Below are 26189 nucleotides of genomic sequence, written 5' to 3' on the forward strand. Positions count from 1 at the left end.
TGAGCCACCTTCAATGGCAAGTTGGCAACTGCATGTGGAATGCATTACAATAGTTCAATAATGAAGTTACCAGAACACAGATTACTTTAGCTACATTATCCCTATTCAGGAAATGTCATAGATGACAGATCTATTGAGGGTGGTCCCAACTACTACAAGGCATGGAGTCCATCTGGCCTCCAGTGACAAAAATTATTGCTGACAAACCAGAGTAATAAAGAGACCATGCAACATATGTGGAATGAAATAAGGGGAACTTTATTAATTGTTACCAATTCGAATGTTTTTTGATGAAAGTTAGTCAAATTTGGAGGAGCAAATATGTGAGCAGCTGAAGCAGTCATTCACTTCTGATTTGAGTGCCCAGTCTCCCCGTGGTGAAACACCAATGCCCCTGAGAGAAATCACTGATCGACATGGTTGCTCAAAGGTCCAGCTAAGATACTGGAAGGCTAGTTAGGAGGTGTTATCCCTTGAGCCACTTTGGCTCCTGGTGACAGCAAAGACTCAGAAACCAGCCCCAAGGACAGGAGATTCTTCCCAACCTTTAGGACCGCATCACACACACTATTGGGATCAGGCTGTCTCGCTGTGACCTGGCGGCACCCATGCAGGGGTGTGTGGGAATGTTGCTTCTTACCCCGCTCTGTCACAGCTTCCCCTCATCACATGGGGGAAGGAAGGGGAGTCAGGGAGATGCCTTGCCTCCTGCCTTGTGTCCCACCACGTGGATGGATGGCCTGACTCTGGTGGTCCCTCACCTCTGGTGAGAGAGAGCCCCCACCACCACCACACACGCACACACACACTGGTCTACACATATATCCAAGGCAAACTGAATATTCCCCAGGAAGGAGGCTGAAGCTGAAGAAGATGTTCCAATAGGTCAGTATAGGTTGCAAGTGCTGCTGGAAGAGCATCTCAAGCCATGCGTCCCACCACCACATCCTCACCCTGCCAGACCCACAGGACAAGGCAACTGTGACGGAGGAGGAGGAGGAGGAGGAGGAGGAGGAGGAGGAGGAGGAGGAGGAGGAGCTAGCTTTCAATGCCTTTGATCTGCAAGTGGCGGGTTTTTGTAAAGCAAGGTGCAGAATCATGGAGACTGCCCTTTTGCATTCAGAGCAACCTCCAGGACCATAAGCCTGCCCAGGGGTCATGGTAACCTGTCACTTCATGCTCCACATTGTTCTGGTTTCCGCCAGTCCCATCAGACAGGAAAAAGCCTCCATAAGCCACCTCAACCTGTCTTTCCTTATGGATAGACGGGAAGCCTCCCATTATGTGCTACCAGCTTCTCTTCTTTTTTCTAGTTCATTCACAGAGCTGCTCCAAAAGTACTTGTAATGGGTGTGATAGGAGCCTTCAGTCTCCGGTGCTGAACTTGAAAAACACTGTTACTCCTGCTGAAAAGAAGCTTATGTGAAAAAGTCCTTAGATCACTCAACACTCAGGAAAATAAGATAGAAGCTCTGTGATTGGCTCCATCCCCATATGCCAGCAAATTAATTTCCCACACCTCCACTGCTTTACAATGTGGTAAATGGTCATGCGAGGGAACTGGTAAGATACACACCTGCTTCTTCAGAAGGAGTGCCACTTCATTTAGATTACGTAGCTTGTGTTTTTTTTCTGGAAATAATAATAATAATAATAATAATAATAATAATAATAATAATAATAATAATAATAATAATAATATCCTGCCACTATCTCCCAAAAGAGACTCAGGTAGGCGTACAAGGCACGTACCAGTGCAGCAAAATACTAAAACAGTAAAAATATCGACATAAATCAAATATACATAAAAAACATATAAAAACACCAGCATTTAAAATCTATATCTATATCCATAATAAAAGTGAAAACTCATATGTGTGTATGTGGCACGGGTGTCCGCTCACACAGACAGCCTCAGGCCTCCACAAACAGGCTCCAGTTCCCAGTGCTGAGAAGCCATCAAGTCACTCTTTTGCACTGACATTGCGGTTACAGCGAGCTCCATGAACATGTATCCCAAACCCTGCCAATGTCCTTCCCAAACACTACCACCACCAAAGGAATGCTTTCGTTTGGGGACCATTTCATCCTAGATTGTGCATTTTCCTCCATCACAGGCGGGCATCCCAGGGTTCTCCATTGGTGTGAAATTTGCATGACCTCGCCCACTGCCCTTCCCTTTCAAATCTGTTTGCAGAACAAACAGCACAACTACACTTCCTGGAGGAGTTTGGAGGACTGACTTTGCATGGTGGAAGTTGTAGTTCACCCTGTATCAAGGTACTGGGATTTATAGTTCCCTTGCAATGAATGAGCACTCCGAACCCCTCCAATGATGGACCATGACCAAATTTGGCACAAAGAGCCCCCTTAACCAAAAGAGCATATTGGACAAGTTTGGGGGAAAGGGAGTTATAGTTCACCTGCATCCAGAGAAACACTGATCCCCCACTGACAATGGACCTGGACCAAACCTTGCACAGAGAAGCCTCATGACCAACTGAACATACTGCAGGGATTTGTGGGAATGGGCCTTTTTTTGGGAGTTGTAGTACACCTGCATCCAAAGAGCACTGAACCCAGCCAATGACGGATCTGAATCAAACTTGGCACACAGATTCAACATAGCCTGCTGTGGATACTGACAGATGTTTTGGGACAATTGCCCCTGGAATCTGGGAGTTGTAGCAGTTCACACCCATCTAGAGAGCACTGCAGCCAGGCGATGACCAGCCAATGTCAGATCTGGACCACACTTGGTACACAGACCCAAAATGGCCAACTTTGAATACTGGCAGGGTTTGGGGAGTAGGCTTGAGTGATCCATAAAAATATATTCTACACTTGCTTTAAAAGTAGGGGCGCTAGCGTTTCGTTTCTGATGTCACTTCTGAATTTCGTCTTCAAAATTTTCATGCTCAGCGGCAAAAAAAACAGCACGGGGGGGAACTTTACAGGACTCTCCCACCCTCATTTTTTGAGCTATCTTCTTCAATCTTGGTACAGTGGTAGAACACATTTAACACTGTTAGCTCGTTTCCCTTATCCTCTGATTTTTGGCAAATTTTCATAGCTTTTATAATAAACCCTTTCTTAATAATTGCAGAAATCTGTTCCTGGTTTGAAAATCTTATTTCCTGTAGTCATTGTTCTACTTCAGAAACTTTGTTAAATGTGAAATTTAACTTTGTTAAATTAGTGGACTCAGGAAACCATAATGTGTTCCATGTCTCTTGCACAAAGACAAAGTTCAGGCAGTGTCATAGATTTTGCCATGTTTCTATGACAGAACCAATTAGGAAATGACATTTATCACCCAGGAACAGAAATCATAGTACACCATCAAATCACTCCTGACAGATGGCCATCAGCCTCTAAATAAGGAAATCAGTTCCTGGTTTGAAAGTGCTATTTCCTGTTTCATTGGCTTTTCTGGGGCTGAGAGTGTGTGACTTGCCCAAGTGGGTGGCTGAGTGGGGAATCAAGCCACAATCGGAGTCCAACACTCAAACCTCTCCCTCCCTCCCTCCCTCCCTCCCTCTCTCTCTCTAAACTTCTCATACCTTCCAAGAATTCGCATACTGTATGAAAGTTTGGTCAAGATGGTCAGAGGAGGGCAACTAAAATGATCTAGGGTCTGGAGAACAAGCCCTATGAGCGGCTTAAAGAACTGGGCATGTTTAGCCTGAAGAAGAGAAGGCTGAGAGGAGACATGATGTATAAATATGTGAGGGAAAGTCATAGGGAGAAGGGAGCAAGCTTGTTTTCTGCTGCCCTGCAGACTAGGACGCAATGGAACAATGGCTTCAAACTACAGAAAAGAAGATTTCACCTGAACATTAGGAAGAACTTCTTCACTGTGAGAGCTGTTCAGCTGTGGAACTCTCTGCCCCAGACTGTGGTGGAGGCTCCTTCTTTGGAGGCTTTTAAGCAGAGGCTGGATGGCCATCTGTTGGGGGTGCTTTGAATGCGATTTCCTGCTTCTTGGCAGAATGGGGTTGGACTGGATGGCCCATGAGGTCTCTTTTGAAACAACATTTTTCTAAGCTAACAGAACGATGGCCACGCCTCTGCCTCCCTCCCTCTCCCGCTCTGATTGGCTTAGTGCAAGGCTTCTGGGAAATGGAGTTTTATCCAGGCTGCTGCTTGCTTCGTTTCCACTTAAATAAATGGAGAAAGTTCAGAGGCTTTGTTCTCCTGCTTTTTGAAAGCTTTTGGGATATAATTTGCCTCAATCAAAGCAAAAATTCACCACTCTTTGCCTATCAAGTTTCATAATGTTTGACCCATCCACTGATTTTTGGGGCATTTTGAAACAACATTTTTTTAAAACGCTAGCAGAATGATGGCCACGCCTCTCCCTCCCTCTTCCGCTCTGATTGGTTGAGAGGCATGCCAACATGGCTTCTCCTCTCAGAGGGGCTACAGCTACATCCGAAGACATCAGAAACAGACGAAAAAAGGTACTTTTTGATTCAAATTCTTAATATTAGGAAGGCAGTGAGCAGATGTTTCAAAAATCACTTCAAAAGTGCCTTCGAACCGAATTTTAAACAAATTTAATGGACTAACGAAAAATTTGCTCAACCCTATGTTCTGTTCTGCATGTTCTGTTTTATCCTGTTTGCATCCTACTTTTGAGTGTTGGATTTTATAGTGTTTTGTATAGATGTTTGTTTGATGTTGTTTCTGTATATGCATATGACCATTGGTCGGAGCATTAATAAATTGATTTAACCCTATTGGGGAGGATTGACTCGCGATTCTGGGAATTGTAGTTCACCCACTCCAAACTGAGAAAACCTACCAATCAAAGACAAATAATGCCTTTTTCAAATAACCCGGGCAATGCTGGTCCCCCAAGCTAGTAATCAATAAAACACAGTGATGTATGCAGATTGAAATTGGACATATCAAATTCAGTCACTTAAAGAACATCAATCATAGAGCCTCTATCTTATTGGGATTAAGTTTCTATTAACGCATTCTCATCCATCCCTTTGTCCACACACTGTTGGGTGCTTACAGAGCCAAAGATATCCAGTATATTCTGCATTTCTATAGCATTTCAACTCCATTTCAAAATAAATCCAATGTATTTCATCAGAGATTTTAAAAACTCATAAATTCATAAGATAACATCATCAATATATGTAGATATGAAGACAAAACAAGGAAACATACTTCAGCATCACATCACATTGTCTATAAAGCTTTTGCTACAGGACTCTGTGCAGCGTTATTTGAGAAAATGACACTTTTGAAAGATTTTTTGCCAAAGCAGTTTTGATATTTTTGTTTTTCAGGCTATATATAATAGGATTTAACATGGGAGTCAGGATGCTGTATTGGATCGATACCAATTTGTCAAGATATGTAAATGATTCTGAACTAGGTTTCATATATCGAAAAAAAGCTGCAATGTAAAACAAGCCCACCACAATGAGGTGAGAGCTGCATGTGGAGAATGCTTTATGTCTCCCTTCTGCTGAGCGAATCCTGAGGATGGTGGAAATGATGTAAATGTAAGATATTAGGGTGAGGAGGAATGAACTTAAACCAAATACCATTACAGAGATAAAAAGAACTACATAATTGCTGAAGGGATATGTGCAAGACAGAAGCAAGAGTGAGGGAAGTTCACAGGTGTAGTGGCTAATTTTATTGCTTCTGCAAAAATATAAATTCACCAAGGGCACTGCATTTACCACAGCATATAAGGACCCCATTGACCAGGCTCCACACACTAGTTTCCTGCAAAATTCTTTTTTCATGACGATGGTATAATGCAGTGGGTCACATATAGCAACATATCGGTCAAAAGCCATTGCTGAGAGGATGAAGACTTCAGCACAAGCAGTTTCGAAAAAGAAAAAGATTTGAACAATGCATCCTTCCCGGGAGATGGTTTTCTGATTTGTTGTGAAGTTTTCCAGCATTTTGGGAACAGTGACAGATGAATAACAGATGTCAACAAAGGCTAGATGACCAAGAAAGAGGAACATGGGGGTCTTGAGGCTAGATTCAGTCCTGATCACCAGTATAATTGCTATATTTCCTAGTATAGTCACTAAAAATATTAGTAGAAATATACAAAAGAGAAAAACCTGTAGATTTGGATCATTGGAAAGTCCCAAGAGTATAAAACCAGTTGTTACAGTTTGATTTTCCATCACAAGCTGCACAATAAAGTCGAAATTTCTGTGAATTGAAAACAAATAGAAATTATTTTATGTGGAATAAATATGAACAGTTGTCATTGTTATGTTGTTTTACTTATGGCTACTGTAAGGAAAATCTATCATGGAGTTTTTCTGAAGCTAAGGGGGTGCGATTTTTCCAAGGTAATCCAGTGGGTTTTCATGATTAATAGCAATTTTGAGACCAGTTCTTCCAGAATCATAGAGTGCACATATATTGTAGAATTAATGCATCTTGACACCACTTTAACTTCCATGGCTCAATACTATGGAATTGTTAGGGTTGAAGTTTTACAAAGCCATAGGTCTTATCTGCAAAATAGTGCTGGTGGTGCCTCATCAAGCTACGGTCCCCATGATCCCATAGCATTGAGCCATGGCAGGTAAACTGGTGTCAAATAGCATTAACTCTAGTGTAAATGTGCCCAAAGTTCAGTGCTGAAACCACTACACCACACTGGTTATTTAGCAATTTTCATACAATGAGTCTAATATGTTTCGTTGATATCCTCTTTGCTCAAAACAAACAATTCCAGGCAGTTTCAAACATAATTTAAACCAGTGTAGTTATGAATGAAAAACATTCTAAATGTTAGTGCATTAATTTGAAAACTATAATATTAAAACAAAGTTGGATACTGAACGTCCTCCTGAAAGAAAATAAAAAGATTGGTTCCAGATACTGAAGTAGAATAGCAAAAGAACCAGCCTAGCCTCGATCAAAAGGAATTTCTATAGAATGGAGCCATCACTGAGAATTCCTTGTTTGTGTCCTCACCAAAAATTTCTGTTTGGATGTAAGAACAGAGAACAAATGCTCTTCCAAAGATCACAGAATGTGTGAAAAATCATACAGAACACAGCCTCTTAGGTAGCCTCAAACTATACATGACTATAGCTCTTTTATGCTTACAGTACATTGTTTTCAGTTTACATCGATACTCTACCCTACATAAATATTTGTTTCAATGAATGTTGTTTTCATCAGCTGTACAGTCACATCTATATTTTAAAATAGTGTCTTATGAATGCACATATCAGCAGCAGAGAAAACCAAATGCACAATGCTAGAAAAGCAGCAAGAAGTACATATACTGGTAGTATAGAAAACAGAAATATCAATAAATCAATTCCACTTCAAACGTAAGAATAACTAATTCAGAACTCCACATTCTATGAAGAAACATTACTATTAAAAAGGTTAAAAGCTTCATAACTTTAAATGGACACAATTCTGTGAAAGACAGAAATAGAACAGTGGGAGTTGTTTGCATCATAGAAGAGCTTCTTTTTGTTATTGTGTCATGTAATTTCTGTTGTTTTAACATTGTACTAAAGCTCCTCTTTAGTATAAGAGCAAAAGATCCATGCATATACAGAAGTTCTGAAGCAATGTTCAATGGACAGATGTGGGGAAATTTCAAAATTTAAAAATTTCCCTACGTCTGTACATCTTTTGACACCAAACAACCTGAAAGCCAAATGTATGACACTAAGCTCAAGAAGAAAATAATAATTGCTGGAAAAATCTGCCCATCTGTTCACCTTGAAAGGACATTTTGGGGCGTAACTGGCAATATGGTCAACCTGCAAAATCCAATCGCTGAAGCCACAAAAGAAGACCAGAAATATCCTACTAAACATCTGTCAGAAATAAATTTGATGTTCCACTTAACAACAACAGTCTTTATTAGCAAAATCACAACACAGGCATATATAACAAAAGGAAGTAACAGATAAAAAGGGAGAAGTATAAGTAAAAAATTACTAATTTCAAAAATAAAATTTGCAACAGTCTTACAAAAGAATTCATGAGAGCTGCTCAGGAGGTATGGAATTTTATAGCACTCTTGCCATTGAAAACACTGTAAAAATATAATTCCTGCATTTCATCTGTATATTATCATATTTATAGCATATAAAACAAATAATGGTCAAGTGTTTCAACAGAAACCAAGTCACAAGAACAAATCCTTTTAAGATGTTCCACATGTTTATATTTCCCATCCAAAAGAGCTGATGGCAACACATTATATCTTGCAGTAGCCAAAACCCTCCTATGGATGGGATTAATCAAAATGTGAAGATAAAATGACAAAATTTCACGCTCACATGGAATTAATAAGGTGGTAGAGGAACAAGCTGTCTTTACTGCAAGAGTCAGATTGTGAAAGTCAAAATTCAATAGTCTGCTCTTTATGTTCCACTTATGACAGGAAAAAGACATTGAGGGAGAATTTTGCATCAATTATTTAATAATTTGGGAGATTCTGCAAGTAGTTCCATTCCAAAATGTAGATATGGTAGGAGAAAAAAATAGAATGAAAACCCTATGTATAATAATCTTTAGGTTGAATTTAAATTTTCCCTTCATTGAAATATAATTAATCAGTTACCTTACTGTAGGAGAGGTACATAAATTATTTGCATGCTGTTCTCAGTTGTTCGATAACTGCACTGAGCACGGGAAAGACTTATCTTGAACATAATGTTTAAAAGGGGGATTGGTATGATGCTGTCATCTTTTATTCTCACCAGAGAATCCAGACTTAGCCTTTTGCTTACTCTGCACCCTTTGGGGATCCTTCAGGGATCAATTTATAATCAAAGAACACCACCACCAAACCAAGAGACTCATAAATAGGAAGGAAGACCCCTGAGTATAAGGTACAAGGCCATCTCATTGCTGCAGCCAACAGTAGTACAAGGGTGGAAGGGAATGGGCATCCTGTGCCCCTGGGCCCCAGACCGTTGGACGCATGTGATAGCTATTGAGACAGCAGGTGTCTTTTCTGTCAAGAAACTGGCTGCAACTTCTAGACTGTATCTAACTTGAGGAAGAACCTGACTCCTGAAGCAGGAGTTAGATTTCCCCCCAAGTTAGTTTAACCCAGCATAAAACCACATTAAGCAGCTTCACCTGGGTAGATTCAGTTCAATCCCATTGGGCTGGTAACTTTCTACACCAACTGAAGTAGTCAGTATAGATGGAGCCCTTCTAAAAATTATCCATTAGATGTTAATGACTTCCCTCAACTATAGTAGATAGGTAATCTCAAAGTACCATTACTATGGATCCATGGAATGAAGCTGCTATAACAATGACGTGCAATGTTATGTGAAATACTAATTCTTGAAGAGGCAGGAGTTGCATAGATGTTGCCTGTGAAACATAGTCTAAAATATAACTACAGGCAAATGGGAAGGAATCTTCCTGCTGTGCAGTATATAATGTGGTTGGAAAGGGTACAAAGTTGATTTTGGTAAAACATAAAAACTTCTCAATCAATATTCACCGATCCCTATGAAGATCTGGTCATGATGGTCAATTATTTTGTTAGTGGTATAATTGTCATGCTGTTCCTAGCTTTTCAGGAGTTATTATTACAGAATTATGAATCACCATAGATTTACGGTGGAATTAAAATCAAATGAAAAGAAAGCTAGATTAAGAGCTGTTCTAGAAGAGCCAACTGACTTAAAACAAATAGGCTGAATTTAAAATTCAAAGTATTAAAAAAGCTTTTTTTGTGTGTGAGTCTGATAGATGTGTAAAAATAAACGTTGCCCTAAGATAAAAATAGTCAGCTCATTTCAGAAAGCATTTTTAAAATTAAATAATGCCAACTGTATCATCTATAGATCACCTGTTAGTTATCTGTTAATCATGCATTTTTGTATGCAACTATGTGATGTCTTATTTGTTTAGGATATGTCAATAATCCTACAGTGACCTAAAGTGACATAATGTGACCTAAAATCATATTATTGATCCGGGCAGCTTCACTCTCTATGCATAAATGACAGCTTCAGAAAGACTATTGTGTACTCAGTCTTGGAAATGGAACAAAGCCTGAAAAACGGAAGAATGGATTGTTATGATTGCTGAATTGGCCCAAGTCACCAAACTGAGGCCCCTTCCACACAGCTGAATAAAATCCCACATTATCTGCTTTGGACGGGAATATATGGCAGTGTGGACTCAAATAACACAGTTCAAAGCAGATATTGTGGGATTTTCTGCATTGATATTCTAGGATATAGGGTTGTATGGAAGGGCCCTGACATGGGTTCTATTTTAAAGAAGAAGTCATTTGAAACCATTTGAAAATGCTTATAGATTTTTTGAACAATAAAAAAATATAATGATACAATAATCTGTAGCTATGTTTATTATTAGTGATTTTAGCAGGATTATTTAGTTGGACCTGTAATTGTGGAAATTTATTTTTACTTTTCAATACAATCAAGATTATGGGGTCAGAGTCTTATGATGCATTACTGGTAGTTATATTTTTATCTGTATTTTTTTTCTTTCTCCCTTCTTATTTTTTCTCTTTTTCTTCTGTCTCTATTTTTTTTGAATATATAGTATTTTGTAAATTTGTATGTGTTAGAATTTTTTTTAAAAAAACATTTACTCATCCTTAGATTTAATTGAATTATATTACATTGCAATTTAGAATAAATTTAGAATTCCTTTTGTAGTCAATCATGCAAAAACTTAGAAAAAAGAATGTTAACATAAAATTTAATAAATAATTGAGTTCAGTTGTATACATCTCACTTCAAAATTGTTGCATACTAGAAGAATTGGGAAGGATCTGCAGCTTTGGCAGGGACTCCATACTTTTTCAAGGGATTTGCACTTTACAATGCACTAAAGGTGTCCTTTGATACAGCTGGGTCCATAGGTTTTAGGACAGACACCTAGCTTCAGATGACCCTACTTCACATTCCTTACCCCCTCTTGCTCCATTCAGTTCTAATTAACCTAAATAAGATACAGGCAAAATAAAGTATTTAAGGGTTTTTGTTTGTTTCCCGGGCAGTATGGCCATGTTCCAGAAGTATTCTCTCCTGACGTTTTGCCCAAATAAAGTATTTAACCCGATTTAACCCAATGTTCTGTGTCTGGTCTCATTATTGCATGATAGGTCACCAATGTAAGAAAATCCCCTTTGGAATGTAGAACAGAAGGGTAAATTCCATGGGGAGGTTTTTAGAAGGAAATGTCTATGTGGAATACATTACAGATACTTCTTTTTGATTATGTCCCCTCCCCAACAACTCTGTGATTCTAAACATGGATGTTAATGCCTTTGATTATATATAAACCTTTGAGAATTTTGTTTGCCCAGAAAAATATCATGGAAGGTAACTATTTATACACATGATCTAAACTGGAGGAAACTATTATCGAACAGATTTCATCGTAGCCACTTCATTTTACGAAGACAAGAGATCATCTGAAATGGACTGAAGAATGTGAAAGAGTGAGTTTACTGGAGACAATGTAAGGAGTTTGGGTAATTTCAAATTTTTAATCAAACATAGGTCACATTATTTGGCAAGGTTAACTTTGAAGCCACAGAGAAATTATATTTCTCCTCTTCTTACTCCCATTTTACTTCATCTTCCTCTCTTTTACTTTATGAAATTAATATTTAAAATGTGTTGTTTTTCAAATGGTTGGGGATGACAGTTGAATCCAACTGATATCCATTTGTAAAGAGAGTTATAAAAGCTTGTACATTGCTGATGTTGAGAACAACATGGTGGTTTTCATATACATCTGTACATACTTGTAGCCAGAAGGTAAATAGTATGCACACATTTCATAACTCACCAGTTTTTTCTAACATCTAGATTTGCAAAAGTGCAAATTCATTTTTCAATTTTTAAACAAATATTGTCATTGGTTTATTGATCAGTTCTTGGAGTAAGAAGCAGGGTTGGTTCCAGCAGTTCAGCTTTTTGCAGCTTGGCAAATATTTAAATGAAAGAATTCCTACTCCTTTTATTTATTATGCCTTGCTTTCTATGACCAACATTCAAGTTTGAAAGATATATGTTTCAAAATTATAAAGTCATCTAACAGGAATTTAAAGCCCAATTCCATACCGTCTTACAAGACAGAAAAGCTCATTCTCAATAAAAGAAACTTCTGATTAGACATGTATATAAAACCACAATTGAAATACTGAAATAGAGCCATGATGAAATCTGAAGTTAAAAGTATTTATCTGCTCCACAAATACTGGAGTGTAGATAAAATAGAAACTGAAATTGAGATATATTAATATAAACACATGCCTCTTCTTTCAGTATATCCTGCCATAGAAAATTGAAACTAGTTAAGACAGACCAAATAAATGGATGTTATACTTACATTGGCAAAATATGAATAATCTATGGCATTATATTTTATTAACATTTAATCAACATGAATGTTTGAAAAATTAATTTTCCATATCCACAAAAACTCTTCCTCCTCTTTTTCCTACCTTTGATATTAATCACATTAATATATAAATAACATATGTTTAAATGCTATGCCTATCAATAACTAGTAAATCATATCTACTATTTTCAATATTGCAGATATACAGTTTAAAACCTATTTAAAAAATATCAACCCTTCAGATATTTATTTTCAAGTGAATAATTATATGGTTTTTGCATGTTTCTAGCCAGAGAATGAAAAATGTCTCTATGTTCTTTGACCCACAAGCTCTGTTAAGTAGCCAATCCTGCTAGAGTATCAATGATTTCAAATTTCCCCCCAGTATTTTAAATAATTGTTAAGGAGTTAAAGTTTGTCCAGCTCTAATTTCTGTACATATCAGCCACCCAAGACTAGATACTATCTCTACATATCAGATCCTGAAACAGGAACTTAGATTTCAATCTGTTACATTATAATAATTTAGACTTACACACACACACACGAGGAAAACATTGAAATGCAGATAGAGAAGAAACTAAAATGTATGCAGGCAGTCCCCAAGTTATGAACAAGTGAGGTTCTGTAGGTTTCTTCTTAAGTTGAAGTTGCATATAAGTTGGAACAGGTACATTTTAAGTGTAACCCCAGCCAAACACTACACAGACACACACAGACACAGACACACACAGGCATACTTTGGATAGCATAGGGAAAGGTAACACTCCTGTGTGTTTTGCTGCCTGTGCTCCTTTTCCAAAGATTTTACCTCACTTTCTGTCCCTGTGATAACTGGATTTTGAAAAATTTGAGTTGTTGTGAAAACAAAGATTGGTGATAAAGCTTCAGTTGAGACACCTTTTCCCATGATAACTCTTCCAGGAGTGAATTTCCCTTCCTAGGAATAGATTTCTCTCACTTCCTGTTGTCTCACCCTTGTTCTAAACTATGAGTCATTTGTAAGTCAGATGTTTGTAACTTGGGAAATGCCTGTATATCTGTTTACCCCATTACGGTCTGATGATAATTTGATTTTTTTACATGTCTCATTAATGACATTTCTACGTATGTGTTCTTGCCAGGCACTACATGAAAAGTAGCAACAATGACAACATTGCAAACTCTGCACATGAAGAAACTGATGGTTGGGCCAGTAGATGCATAGATATGAAATGTCATACTTGGACAAAGATTTCAAATAACTTGGTTTCAGTTATGTGTTAGATACCACTGTGATTTCTTTTATCATTACCTCATACACCGCCTTGCTCACACAGATTGAAGAAATGTTAAATCACTCTTCCATGGAAAATCAAATGGTGATGACTGAATTTATTCTTTTTGGACTTTCCAGTGATCCACAAGTGCTATTGTTTTTCTTTTTTCTGTTTCTAGTAATATATGCTGCCACATTGTTGGCAAATGCTGTAATTATAATGGTAATAAATGGAGAGCCTACCCTTCAAACCCCCATGTTTTTCTTTCTCAAAATATTAGCCTTGATTGACATTTGCTACTCATCCGTCACTGTTCCAAAGATGCTGGAAAATTTTGTATCGAAGGAGAAATCAATTTCTGTGGTGGGATGTTATGCACAGATCTTCTTCTTTATCCATTTTGCTTGTGATGAAATTTTTCTCCTCACTGCCATGTCATATGATCGCTATGTTGCTATCTGTGACCCACTTCATTATTCAACAATTATGAACAAACAGATGTGTCAACTGCTAGTGGTTGGAACCTTTGTAATGGGATTATTGGATGGTGCAGTCAACACAGTGCCTTTAATGAATGTGACCTTCTGTGGAGTAAATACAATTTGCCATTACACATGTGACCTTCCTGCAGTTTTGAGTTTGTCTTGCAGTGGAACCTTCATCAATTTTACAGTGATTTCTGTCTCTGTTTTTCCTTTTGGTTTTATGCCTTTCCTCTTAACTCTTGTCTTTTACATTAGAATAATTTCAACCATCTTAAAAATACCTTCCACAAAAGGAAAGAGCAAAGCCTTCTCCACTTGCAGCTCCCACTTCATTGTGATAGGTCTGTTTTATTTTTCTGCTTTTGTTCGATACTTGAAGCCAAGTTCGAAGTCTCTGTCAGACCTGGAAAAAGTGGCCTCTATCCAATACCTTATTTTAACTCCTCTGTTAAATCCTCTAATATACAGTCTTAAAAACAGTAAAATGAAAAATTGTATTTGGAAAAAGTTTGTAAAATGTATGTAAAACTACACTACCTATATTCATGTATTGAAATAAATGATAGTCCCCTGAGAAATATATTAATAAATTGTAGTATGTTATTGTTAAAGGAGGAATAATATACCGTGTCTTAAATTTAAAAGGATTTATGCAGAACTGAAAAGAACTGACTAATGCAGAACTGAGCAGCCCATGTGTCTAGGGGAGCCTAAGGAAGAGCTTCTCACATCCATCTTAAGAACCACAACGATAGGGATAATTCAAAAGTCCCACCTTCACCAAATGGTGCCAGTGGGTGATTAACAGGCTGGATTCTATACCTCTCCCCACTACCTGGTTACTGATCTCCTATTCAAGGGGACTAACCTATACCAGCCTCTGAGTTCCCATTAGGTACAGTGTAAGGTATGTCAAAAGTGGAAAATGTGGAAAAAAATAAAACTGAAACTATACAAAGTCATTTCCTCCATCCTCTTTTATCCTGTTCACAAAGTGCTTGGCCTGGCATTTTGGACTCTGCATATGTGTGAAATGAGGAATTGCAGAGAAAGAAAAAGAAAAAAAATCCCTCAAAATATGTATGTATGTTGTATGTAAGTTTGCTTGTTCCACAAAGGTTTCTACATGGCTTGATGCATCCAGCCCAATCTTGGTACACATATCCTTCATTGTCCAATCCAAAATACTGGTTAGATTTGAAGTACAGAAATCCATCACTTTTGTTAGTTGTCTTACTTTTAAAACAATGTAATGTACTTTGCTAGCCAATGAGCCTCATGTTGTAGTGTTCAGATCAACCACATGAAGGCAGTAGAATGTTTCCATAGATTCATTCTAAGGGAGGAAAGAAATATCAACAGGATGGAGCAGGCATGGCAAACTTTGGCCCTCCAGGTGTTTCAAACTTCAGTTCCTACAATTCCTAACAGCCTACTGGCTCTTAGGTATTGTGGGAGATGAAGTCCAAAACACCTGGAGGGCTGAAGTTTGCCTATGCCTGGGATAGAGTTTAGGAGTCCACAGAGGTGCTATGGAGACAGTTTCAGATGTTTCATGGGAGACCTTCTTAAATGAAGTCAACAGGAAAGGAGTCCAAAAGATGGCAAGATTGAGTAATAAGAATGGGTAATAATATGATTAACAGAATCCTATATTCAGAGATGGAGCCCCGGTGGTGAAGTGTGTTAAAGCACTAAGCTGCTGAACTTGCAAACTGAAAGGTCCCAGGTTCAAATCCCGGGAACGGAGTGAGCGCCCGCTATTAGCTCCAGCTTCTGCCAACCTAGCAGTTTGAAAACATGCCAATGTGAGTAGATCAATAGGTACCACTCCGGTGGAAGGTAACAGCGCTCCATGCAGTCATGCTGGCCACATGACCTTGGAGGTGTCTACGGACAACGCTGGCTCTTTGGCTTAGAAATGGAGATGAGCACCAACCCCCAGAGTCAGAGATGACTGGACTTAACGTCAGGGGAAACCTTATATTCAGAGATATGTATATTTATGCATGGAGAAAAGATTTTATCTCAGTTAATTTATGACGAGAAACTGATTATTAAATCAGCAGCAGCAGCAGCAGCAGCTTAAATACTCTTCATTCTCTAGGAATGCATTTTGTAATGGAACCATTCACAGAATCAAAAAGGAAACAATGGCTATTTGTAATAAATAGCATTACAAGCTGCTCAATCTGGACAATGCCAAATATAAACACTAGTATAATATAAAAACTGAAACACATGCCTTGGGAATTCAGATTGGAAAGGAAAATTCCATGGGGATATTATTAGAAGGATAGAGAATATAGTAGCTTTTTATTTATAACCTCCCTCTCTCTACCTCTGGTGATTTGAAATACAGAATGTTAATTCTTTTGATTACAAATGAAAACCCTTGAGAATTTCATTTGCTCAGAAAAATATCGTGAGGCATTTTACAGAAGGTGACAATTTATATAACTGACCCAAGCCAAATTGTGAAGATACCTATTTTCTATGAGCTCTCAGGAATGCTATTCCACTTTATGAAGGCAATGGACAATCTGAAATAGCTTGAAGAGTGGGGAAAAGGACAAGAATTCTTTTTTTAAATTAAATTGACTGTAGACAACATAAGAAGTCCAGGTAATTTTATTACATTTAGTTCCTTTCACATTTCAGAGTACATTATTTGTTAGTTAACTTCAAAATCCAAAGGGAAATTCACAGGACCTTCTTTTCTCACGACTCTTCCTTTACCTTGCTTTTATTGTATGACATTCATTTTTAGAAACCTGTTATTTTTAATCACTGTAAATGGCAATTCCAACATGTATTTGATTTTTTTACCCTGTTATCAGCAAAGGGATAGAGTAATGTTGTGGACATATGCAAAACAGATGGCAAGAATAAGAAGGTGGTGGTCATATATTTCTGCATGATTGTAACTAGAAGAGAAACCGTATGCACAAATTCCATGACTCAACAGTTTTATCTAACATCCAATTGGATGTACAAATCTGGGTTTTTATGTCACTGAAATTAGGCAGAATGGAAATTTGTAGATTTTGATTAAATTGAAACTTAGAACAAATTTAGAATTCCTGTTCCACTTTAATGGAAATCAAAGTTAATAAAATGTTCTTCTGCTCCATGAATACTGAAATGTAGGTACAATGGAAACTGAAATTAAAAGCAGCACCTGAATCTTTTATCAACATTATCTGCAGGTAATTTCATTTTCTTGGATATGTGTCACGTGCCATGAATTATATGCTTTCTAAGTGTATATATTTTTCTAAATACCTTATTAAATCAAAACCAGCAAAGACAGGCAAAACCAGTGGTATGTGGTAATATCGACTTTATGCTACAATAGATGAAAATATGAAGGATATATTTCATTGAAGTTATATCATGGTGGCTAAGTGAATAAATTGCATTCCAAACCACCCAAAACCTCAACATTCCTCCTTGTCCTTCTCTCCACATTCCTTTTTCATTACATTAACATTGAAATAATCCACTATTTGAATACTGTGTTTCTTAATGATTAGTAAACCATTTGATTATGGCACTGATATGGTTGTATCTTTGTTTAGAAAAATTTTCACCCTTCTGTTATCCTCTTGAAGGTGATGACCATACATGTTTACATAATTGTAGTCAGACAGTGAAAATGCTCATAAATTACATGGACCACAAGTTTCATTAGGTATCCAATCTTGCTAGAGTAGGAATGCTGGATTTTTGTTTGTTTGCGTTAAAAACTGTTTCCAGGCTTAAATAATTGTTAAGAAGGTAAAGTTTGTTTCCATTTGGAATATCCCTTTCCACTTTACCACGCGGGGGTTATTTGCCCCTTGCAACTCTGTGGCTCCTCTTTGGCCACAGCTCCAGACATATCCCATCAGATGATGCAGGCCATGGTTCCATCAGTTGGCAAAGCAGTGATGCAAAGAGGCTTCTTCACCACCATAGTAAGCCTCCATCTTTTGGCCTGCTCCAACGAGCTAGCACATGGTTTTGACACAGTTTTGATGCATTCCCCTGTTTGATGGGGACAGCACCAATGTGGCAACGTGCCTTGCCATGATTCTGCCACCCTTTCCCTGTCTGATGGGGATGTGCCAACGCAGCAGCGTGCTTTGCCATGATTCTGCAATGTGACAGGGGAAGGAGGGTGGGTGTGCTGCTCACTATGAGTCGCTATGTGTGCTTTTCATTTCACTAGTGATTGCCAGCAAAACCCCACAGAGGGGAAGGGGGGGTCATTAGTATGATAAGGTCTTTAATCTGTCATCTGAGACTAGATACCATCTAGATATCAGATTATGCCACAGGAGTTTAGATGACAATTCAATTTTAAACAAATATTTTTGCTTGTTTATTTATCAGTTACTGTAATGGATGGGAAAACTGATTCAGTTATTGAAATACTGAAATAAGATATTTTGGAAAATGAAGTTACTATTTTCAGTAAGGCATCAATGCATCAGGATCTCTGATTAGATTTTTTCCCACCTTCAGCTATAGAACATCAAGGAACAACTATACTTATTACATAATTGTAGCTACAGAGTGAAAATGTCCACAAAATATTTGAACCACAACCAGCCTTGATGCTGTTTTTAAAAGCCTGTCTCCAGTGTCTTTAAAAATGTCAGGGAGGTAAATTGTATGCCCTTCTCTAATTTCGGTGCATATCAATTATCTAGAAGCTATCTAAGGGGAACCCTGGTGGCACAGTGTGTTAAAGCGCTGAGCTGCTGAACTTGCAGACCGAAAGGTGCCAGGTTCAAATCCTGGGAGCGGAATGAACGCCCACTGTTAGCCCCAGCTCCTGCCAACCTAGCAGTTCGAAAACATGCACATGTGAGTAGATCAATAGGTACCGCTCCGGCGGGAAGATAACGGTGCTCCATGCAGTCATGCCGACCACATGACCTTGGAAATGTCTATGGACAATGCTGGCTCTTTGGCTTAGAAATGGAGATGAGCATCAACCCCCAGAGTCGGTCACGACTGGACTTAACATCAGGGGAAACCTTTACCTTTACTTTTTATCTAAGTAACAGATCATGATACAGGAGCCAAGATGACAATTTTATAGCTACTTGCCTGGCAGAAAACAGAATGACAATAATTTACAATTACATTGCTGCATAATTTATTTATGGGGGAAAATACTGTAATCTGGAGGAAATTGTTATTAACAGAAATACTTGTCCACCACATGTGTACTAACTGCTGATTGTTTGATTCTCTTTGACATAAACCACAAATAATATCTCTTCTAAATATATATTCATCCTAGGCATTGCATTAAAAGAAGAAAACAAGACACAAGCCTCACAGGAAAGAAATGTTGATCAGATCAGTGGGTGAATGACTGAAAATTTCAAACTTGGACAAATATTTCAACTGAATTATAAAAGAAAAACACTCATAAAAAGAATATTGGTTAGAAAAAGACATATTGAACTCTGTTGCCACAAGTTGCTATAGAAAATATAAATGTATCAAAATACTTTTGACACCTTGGCCTGACTGATTTGATGTGTCAGATGTCAAGTGACTTAAATAAAAATTATGCTAATCACGAGGCATCATGTTGTGTTCTATTCTCAAAGATCTTAGACATGTTAAATCAATGTTTTGTGGAAAATCAAACTGTGATGACTGAGTTTATTCTTTTGGGACTTTCTGATGATCTACAAGTACAGTTCTTTCTTTTCTTTGTGTTTCTAGCCATATATGTAGTCACATTATTAGCAAACTTTATGATTATATTAGTAATCAGGGCAGAGCATAGTCTACAGACCCCTATGTTTTTCTTTCTCAAAATACTTGCTTTCGTTGACATTTGCTATTCATCCATCACCGTTCCAAAGATGTTGGAAAATTTTGTATCAAAGGAGAAATCTATTTCTGTGGTGGGATGTTATGCACAGATATTCTTCTATATCCCTTTTTCTTGTGAGGAAATTTTTCTGCTCACTGTCATGTCATATGATCGCTATGTTGCTATCTGTGATCCACTCCATTATCCAACAATTATGAACACAGAGATGTCTCATCGGCTGGTGGCTGGAACTTTTGTAATGAGTTTCTTGGCTGCTTTAATCAACACTGTGCCTTTAATAGGAGTGACCTTCTGCGGATGCAACAGAATCAGCCACTACACTTGTGACCTTCCTGCACTTTTGAGTTTGTCTTGCAGTGAAAATTCCCACAACCACTTGCTGATATTTCTTTCTTGTTTTCTTTTTGGTATTGTTCCTTTCTTCCTAACACTTGTCTCCTATATTAGAATAATTTCAACTATCCTGGAGATTCAGTCTACAAAAGGCAGGAGCAAAGCCTTCTCCACTTGCAGTTCTCACCTCATTGTGACTTGTTTATTTTATTTCTCTGCTTTTGCCTCATACTTAAAGCCAAGGTCTAGGTTTCAGTCCTATTCAGAGAGAGTAGCCTCTATCCAGTACCTTATTTTATCTCCTCTGTTAAATCCTATAATATACAGTCTTAAAAACAATGAAATTAAAACAAATGTTAAGAAAAAAATTGTAAAATGCAGGTAAAACTACAAAACTTTATGCATGTTTTGAAATAAATTATACTGCCATATACTATGAAAGAGAAAGAGATCAAGAAATTGATTTTTTATTGTGAAAAGGAACAATATTCAATAGGAATTATGTTAGTTTATTAATTTCTGTCTATCGTAAACTTGTCTAAATCTTGGTCCAACTTACAGTACTTTTTTGTAGTACAGAAAGTATACATAAGTTTGAAATCAATAGTCTGTGCCTCACTGATGAAATTGATATGAAGTTTTATGTTTTAACATACTATACATTTTATGTGTGTTGCTATGTTCACTTTACCAAGTCCTACACTAGACAAAGAGTACATGTACATAATGAAAAATTAGAATAATGTGACAATAAAAAATACAAAACAAATGCTAAAACAATTATTAGAATCTCATGGTTTTATAGAGTGTATTTTATAAGTGTGGAAAACATTGTTTTACTTTTTGAAGGTCCAAGATCAATAGAAGAAAAGAAGAGAGTTCATGGCACACTAGAGAAGTTGGATACAGTAAACCTTACATATGAGTAAATTTGCAAAAAAAAACAAAACAACCACCCATATAATATTCATAACTCTAAGCAGAATCACTCCATACAAACTGTGTGCTACATCAAAATATACTATATTATCTCTTTCAAATGTCAGAATCAGAAAAAGTTAGAGCTAGAACTGACCATACAGTCCATCCAGCAGAAACCCCTGAAGGTGGGGAAAACTACAAATAAAACATCACTTAGAGGTCTTTCAAACTTGGTTTTAAAAGTCTGAATAAAAAAAAATCCACAACCTTCCAAGGCAGGCCCGTAGCCAGGATTTTGGTTTGGGAGAGGCTGGGATTTTGGTTTGGGGGGGGGGCTGAGTCTGAGTGAGAGAGGATCTACCCTAGGAAACCTTTTGTATCATTATCCCAATACCTCCATGCATATGGGATATATTGAGTATGGTGCTCAGATCATGATATGAATAAACATAACAGTTTAAATAATACATGTAAGGCCTTCTCACGGACCAGCCTGAGAATTTCGGGGGGGGGGGGGGAGGGGGCTGAAACCCTTCAAGCCCCCCCCCCCCCCCCCCGGCTACATGCCTGTTCCAAGGTAATATATACCAATGTTGAACTCTGGCATTTCTAGACCTAAATAATAAGGACAGACACATAATTGAAACATACAGGCCACTTTTTGTAAACTATTTAACTGAAATCTCTGAATAGCAACTGGAGGGAGGAACCTAATCTGGCTCAGAGTGGTGTTTCACCACAGAGCACTTTCTCAGTCATCCTTGGGCAAAGCGCCAAATGCTACAGGAATAACAAAGTTGCTTAGGTTTTTCATAAATTAGCTATTCTAGGGAAAGCCCCTTCCTGGGATATCTGTCTCCCATGTCATGTTACTTAGTGCACTTCCGGACAGCACAAAAATGTGGATTTTAAATGGAGGACAAAAAAGTCCGGGACCTGAAAACATGTCCCTACACAGACCTGTGGGTCCCAGGATTTCTCCCCCTTTTAACCCAGAAACTTTTGTGTTATAGGTGCTGTGTAGATGGGCCCACTGAGTCAATTAGGCCCCATCTAACTGCATTGAACTACATTATATGAGTCTCTACTGCTATATAATGCAGTTCGTAAGCATACGAGAAGCTCGGCCTCTCACTGAACATCGAGAAAACCAAAGTGCTCTTCCAACAGGCACCAGCTAATCCCTCTGCAAAGCCAGGAATACAGCTTAACGGTGCAACATTAGAAAATGTTGACCTTTTCCGCTACCTTGGTAGCCACCTCTCCACAAAAGTCAACATCGACACTGAAATACAACACCGCCTGAGCTCTGCGAGTGCAGCATTTTTCCGTATGAAGCAGAGAGTGTTCGATGACCGGGACATCCGTAGAGAGACCAAGGTGCTTGTTTATAAAGCCATTGTCCTCCCAACCCTGCTCTATGCCTGCGAAACGTGGACTGTGTACAGACGTCACACCAAACTCCTGGAGCGTTTCCATCAGCGTTGTCTCAGGAAAATCCTGCAAATCTCTTGGGAAGACAGGCGGACAAATGTCAGCGTGCTTGAGGAAGCAAAGACCACCAGCATTGAAGCGATGCTCTTACGCCATCAACTCCGTTGGACTGGCCACGTTGTCCGAATGCCCGATCACCGTCTCCCAAAGCAGCTCCTCTACTCTGAACTCAAGAATGGGAAACGGAATGTTGGAGGGCAGGAAAAGAGATTTAAAGATGGGCTCAAAGCCAACCTTAAAAACTGTGGCATAGACACTGAGAACTGGGAAGCCCTGGCCCTTGAGCGCTCTAATTGGAGGTCAGCTGTGACCAGCAGTGCTGCGGAGTTTGAAGAGGCACGAACGGAGGGCTTAAGGGAGAAACGTGCCAAGAGGAAGGAGCGTCAAGCTAACCCCGACCGGGACCGCCTTCCACCTGGAAACCGATGTCCTCACTGCGGGAGAATATGCGGGTCAAGAATCGGTCTCTTCAGTCACCTAAGAACACACGCCCAAGATACCAAGGTTGGAAGACCATCGTCCTCGAACGTCGAGGGATCGCCTAAGTAAGTAAGTAAGTAAGTATAATGCAGTTCAATATATACAATGCAGTTCAATGCAGTTGAGCTGCATTACATGGTTGTGCAGATGGGGCCCTAGATCATTGTCAAAAGAGGCGGAGTGTGATATACACAGGTCTGCCAGAATTAAATAATTACTCAAACTTTCTTTGCGAGGAACAGCAGTTGGAATTCATGTCCTGTATTAGACTCATACAGTTGGAAGAGACCTCAAGAGCCATTCAGTCCAGCCTCCGGCCATTTGTTACAATTTATGGGGAAAATATTAAAGGAGTGGGTTTGATTATCTCCTCTTTCACAATTTCTTAACTATAAGCTAACCAGAAGCTAACTCAAATCTCAAAGATTTAAGGGAGGGGTGTTTTCTCTTCACCTGCGGCCCCTGGTGGCACAGTGGGTTAAACCCTTCTGCTGACAGGACTGCTGACTTGAAGGTTGGGTTGCTGATTTGAAGGTTGCAGGTTCAAATCCAAACTGGGGAGAGTGTGGATGAGCTCCCTCTATCAGAAATGTATGACTAATGTAGTAATTTTCTCTTCTTTTGTGTTTGTATTTTTGTATTGTGAAATGTTATTCTATATATCTGTACATAAAAATGTTTTCTGTTTACTGTTTAAATGTTGGTCTTCATTCTTAGGCCAGTACCTTGTTAGGACAACATACCAGTATAAACATCATTAGGGAAGTAGATATAATTTCTCAGAAGTTGCATAAGTGTGGTCCCTAGTGTAGGCAACCGTTCTGCAAACATACATCTAGCCCTTTCACACAGTTTTGACTTCTCCATGGCAACATATTTGAATAGTCAAGAGCGGATCTTGGCCTTACCAATCTTACTTTAAAAATTACTTAAAATATGAAAGTTAAGGCATTATAATGTTATATCAATATTTTTTAAATTGCAAAAAAATGATTTTAGTAATAGCCTTTTCCTCCTCTGTACATTTGCAAAATTCCCTGAGGGGATTGCTATTGGAGTGATACATAAATATTTCAAATAAATAAATGGATACAATTAAACAAAAAAAAATCTCCAAAAAATCTATATAAGAATCACCATCCTTCAGATGATACCTCAAAGGTCTTTCTCCCCATGGAACTATAATTATATTTATACAAAGATTCTAAAGCTGCTTATTTCCTATGGTCTGAAAAGTATATCTCCTCGTTACTATCAGCTGTTTAGATTCTAATGATTAGATTAATGGAAGACAGTTGGCAGTGATGTTTTCCAGATGAGAAAGAGAGAGAAAAATTCGATCTATGTCATAAGAAGAAAGAAGAAACACAACCAAGAAGAAGCAAAGACAAATAAGATCAAAGGTACATAATCAATTTGGTTTCAAATTATTTTATCTCCTATCTTATATTTATAAAACATGATAAATAACTTCAGCTTTTCAGATGCATGCATAGCTATTGTGTATTAAACTTTTATTTGGATGACCATTACAGAATATACCAGAAGAGTTAAGGAGGGAAAGAATAGTAAAACAGATCTTAATAGGTGCACATCTTTGTATGTTTTCTTTTCAAATAAAAAGGTACATATAAACTGGGGGTGCACCATGATCAGGTTTAGGATTAAAATTGCAATGGCAGCCCTGTTTGATCCCATGAATAAACATTCCTTTTTCAGATCTCAGTTACAGTTTTGTTTCTTCATCCTCAGTAAATTTTAGTTCTAGTCATCTTCACTACCATCACTAAACACCTTGGATATAGCTAGCTGGAAGAACACTGAGATCATTAGAAACTATTGCCTATATAATGAGATTATGCAGAATTTTTAAAAAAAACACAAAGAAGGCTCAGCACAAACAGATGATCTCAGTAAAACATGAAATCTGAATGTGGATATTCTTGATCTCCAAACAACGCTGGACCCCCCAAACAGTATTGACCATACTGGGTTAGCTGGAAACAAAATAACTGCAGAGCCACCCCACCCCTGCATTAGAAAAAAATGTCTACTGTTAAAATAACATTGTTGAGCCCATTCAGCTTGATACATGTAGCTTGAAAATGTACAAAGCTGGTAGTACCTCAAGCATATTTTTGAGGTGTGTTATTTTCCTATTACAGAAGCTATTTTGTTGAACACCCTATACCCTATACCCTTACTCACATGTAAGTCTAGAAATTTTAGTCAATGAATGAACCCAAAATACCTGGGACTATTTCTCTACAGGTTTGTGTGAATATTCTTTCTTTTTTATATAAAAAAAAACTATGAAAGAATGAGTTTGGTCTGTTCCAGAAGAACTTAAAAGAAGCTCTGACCCCTTTATTCTCTCTGCCTTGGCACCATTTTTGACTTTTGTAAATATCTGGGTGGGAAAAGGTTGGTGGGGAATGGACCATGGTCAGAACTAAGAATAAAATTACTCTCTGACATGCCACCACTTCTGGCCATTTTGAATACCTGGATGGGAAAAGAGTGGCGGTGTTCAGGAGCTTTTCTTCTCTGACAAATGTCCCTTGATTTATCCATGGCACATACTGAAATCCATGATTTTGTTTCCAAAACCTTCCCTCAATTTATACGTGAGGTCAACTTATACATGAGTATATACCGTACTAAATGTGTATAAAATAAAGATAATCTTCCTGTTGATTTGCTGTAAGCTGTTGATTTGCTGTAACTGCAATGCCTTGCTATCTGCACGACTTTCTGTTTATGTTAAAAATGTTTCATGATATAGGGGTTAAAAATGCATACAACATATTTCATCTGGTTTCAGGGCAAAGTGAGGTCATTCCATAGGAAATGGAATTTATATTATGTCCCCTGAGATCTCTGAAATGTAAAAGGTAAAGGTTTCCCCTTGACATTAAGTCTAGTTGAGTCTGGGGGTTGGTGCTCATCTCCATTTCTAAGCCAAAGAGTTGGCGTTGTCCGTAGACA

The 26189-nt window shown here is 38.1% G+C and overlaps 3 protein-coding genes across 4 annotated transcripts; 2 read left to right on the plus strand and 1 right to left on the minus strand.

The window, feature by feature from the left end:
* Nucleotides 1–3532: 3532 nt before the first annotated feature.
* LOC100557243 (olfactory receptor 10A7) lies at nt 3533–20820 on the plus strand. 2 transcript variants are annotated; one of them, XM_062957227.1, is made up of 3 exons: nt 3533–4463; nt 17279–17337; nt 19425–20820. In XM_062957227.1, the coding sequence occupies exon 3, from the start codon at nt 19666–19668 to the stop codon at nt 20689–20691; it is 1026 nt and encodes a 341-aa protein (XP_062813297.1). In that variant the 5' UTR covers nt 3533–4463; nt 17279–17337; nt 19425–19665; the 3' UTR covers nt 20692–20820. The 2 variants fall into 2 exon arrangements, with proteins under 2 accessions (XP_062813297.1, XP_008114748.2); XM_008116541.3 differs by lacking the exon at nt 3533–4463 and having other exon boundaries at nt 17118–17337.
* Nucleotides 5220–6173, minus strand: LOC100557638 (olfactory receptor 8S1). The gene has a single exon (XM_003224553.3). The coding sequence runs from the start codon at nt 6171–6173 to the stop codon at nt 5220–5222; it is 954 nt and encodes a 317-aa protein (XP_003224601.2).
* On the plus strand, nt 11335–14726 carry LOC100557440 (olfactory receptor 8B3). The gene has a single exon (XM_062957232.1). The coding sequence runs from the start codon at nt 13713–13715 to the stop codon at nt 14652–14654; it is 942 nt and encodes a 313-aa protein (XP_062813302.1). The 5' UTR covers nt 11335–13712; the 3' UTR covers nt 14655–14726.
* Nucleotides 20821–26189: the final 5369 nt, after the last annotated feature.

Source organism: Anolis carolinensis, chromosome 6 (genome assembly GCF_035594765.1).
Source record: "Anolis carolinensis isolate JA03-04 chromosome 6, rAnoCar3.1.pri, whole genome shotgun sequence".
Lineage (NCBI taxonomy): Eukaryota > Metazoa > Chordata > Lepidosauria > Squamata > Dactyloidae > Anolis > Anolis carolinensis.

What these genes read in the sequence shown, in the direction of transcription:
- LOC100557440 (XM_062957232.1), top strand. Translation starts at nt 13,713, where the DNA reads ATGTTAAATCACTCTTCCATGGAAAATCAAATGGTGATGACTGAATTT.
- LOC100557638 (XM_003224553.3), bottom strand. Translation starts at nt 6,173, where the DNA reads ATGGAAAATCAAACTGTAACAACTGGTTTTATACTCTTGGGACTTTCC.
- LOC100557243 (XM_062957227.1), top strand. Translation starts at nt 19,666, where the DNA reads ATGTGTCAGATGTCAAGTGACTTAAATAAAAATTATGCTAATCACGAG.